The following is a 1719-nucleotide window of genomic DNA, read 5'->3' as shown; positions in this document are numbered from 1 at the left end:
TTTTTAGGATCTATATAATATAATTGAACATAATTGATATAATAACACCACATGCACAACAAAAATACTCCACCCATTAAATAAGGGTAATTTATTTAGATAAATTGCATGAGAAAAAAATTACACAAATATTTTAAATTAATTTTCGTTATATGTATGTTTTATTTGATTTTTTTATGTAAATTTAATTTACACTTTTTCAATGTAAATCGAATCAAATAAATTCGATTTGCATTTATATGTTATATTAGAAGTAAATCGAATAAGTCACCAAAAAAAAAAAAAAGAAGTAAATCGAATTAAGTTAATATTACATAAAATAATTTTTTAACTATTTTTAATATTTTTAATTATATAAAACATTTAAAATATTTTTTAATAAATAATAATATATTATTTTTAAATTTATTTCAAAAGTATATGTTAAGAATAAGGTTAGATACGTCGATACGTAATAGTATTTAGATGTGTCCAAAAAAGTCCGAAAAAATTCATTTATTTTTTATTAACATACGGCTAAATATGACAAATATGCGTATCGAACGAATATCGACGAGTATTATGTCTGAAATGTGTCCAACATGCAGATACGATAATTCATAGAGACAGAGCTAGATAAAATATTAGAGGGGGCCAAAAATATTTATACAATAAAATAAGACTAAAATAAAATTTTAAAGAGGGCTGAACTGAAATTTACATATAATTTACATGTAGGGCTGGAAGTGAGCCGAGCTAAACCAAGCTCAAGCTCGGCTCACAAAAATTGAGCTTGGCTCACGGCTCGACTCATTAACAATCGAGCTTATTTCTTAAGCTCAAGCTCGGCTCACCAAAAGCTCACGAGCTGGCTCGAGCTCACGAGCTAGCTCAAATAAGAGAAACATAGATACATAATCTATAATTTTATATCAATAAATTATAACTTAAAATGAAATAACATTAAAAATTAAATTAAAATTTAACCAAAATTTTGATACCGAAATATTACTTTACTCTAATAATAATAATAATAAAGCAAGCGCAACGCAACCATAAGGAATGATAAGAGAAGAGATGTTAGTATAATATATAAGTTTTGGAGTTGGGCTATTGCACGTTTCTGTAACCCATTGGAGTCTGTGCTTCCAATCCCCAAATTCCACGAACCAGCGATTCTGAATGAATCAGTTGTAACTAACAACATCAAACGCCATGGCAGATGACTGTGCATCAAACGACAGCACACCACTGCTGCAAACCCAGTATGCGGAATCGGAGCCGAAAAGAACAGGCACAGTGTGGACAGCAGTGGCGCACATAGTGACAGGTGTCATAGGCTCAGGAGTCCTCTCACTCGCATGGAGCATAGCCCAGCTTGGATGGATCGGAGGCCCTCTCGCAATGCTTCTCTTCGCTTCCATCACTCTTCTTTCCTCTTTTCTTCTCAGCAACACTTATCGCTCCCCTGACCCTGAATATGGACCCAAACGGAGTTCTTCTTATCTTGACGCCGTTAATATTCATCAGGGTATGCTTTCACTTCCATGCTGTTACTTTTACCATTTCATCTTCATACCTAAGCTTATTCCCTTCTTAATCAAGACCCGTGAACCTTCGCTTTTTCGTATCATCTAAATAAATTTTATCAAGTGTTACGGACTTTAATTTATGGTTGGTTTTTATATGTATTAGATCATTAAAATTTTAATTTTACTTTCATTTAACTTTTGATTAAAA

General features: G+C 31.7%; 1 protein-coding gene across 1 annotated transcript in view; it reads left to right on the top strand.

The window, feature by feature from the left end:
• Positions 1045 to 1719, top strand: part of LOC107612881 (probable amino acid permease 7) — a gene marked incomplete in the record, with an annotated part of 4991 nt that continues 4316 nt past the window's right edge. The window contains 1 exon segment of the mRNA XM_016314686.2: positions 1045 to 1510. Coding sequence (XP_016170172.1) covers positions 1195 to 1510 — 316 coding nt within the window.

The sequence above is a fragment of the Arachis ipaensis genome, chromosome B01 (assembly GCF_000816755.2).
Source record: "Arachis ipaensis cultivar K30076 chromosome B01, Araip1.1, whole genome shotgun sequence".
NCBI lineage: Eukaryota > Viridiplantae > Streptophyta > Magnoliopsida > Fabales > Fabaceae > Arachis > Arachis ipaensis.
This window is presented reverse-complemented; position numbering and strand designations above follow the sequence as displayed.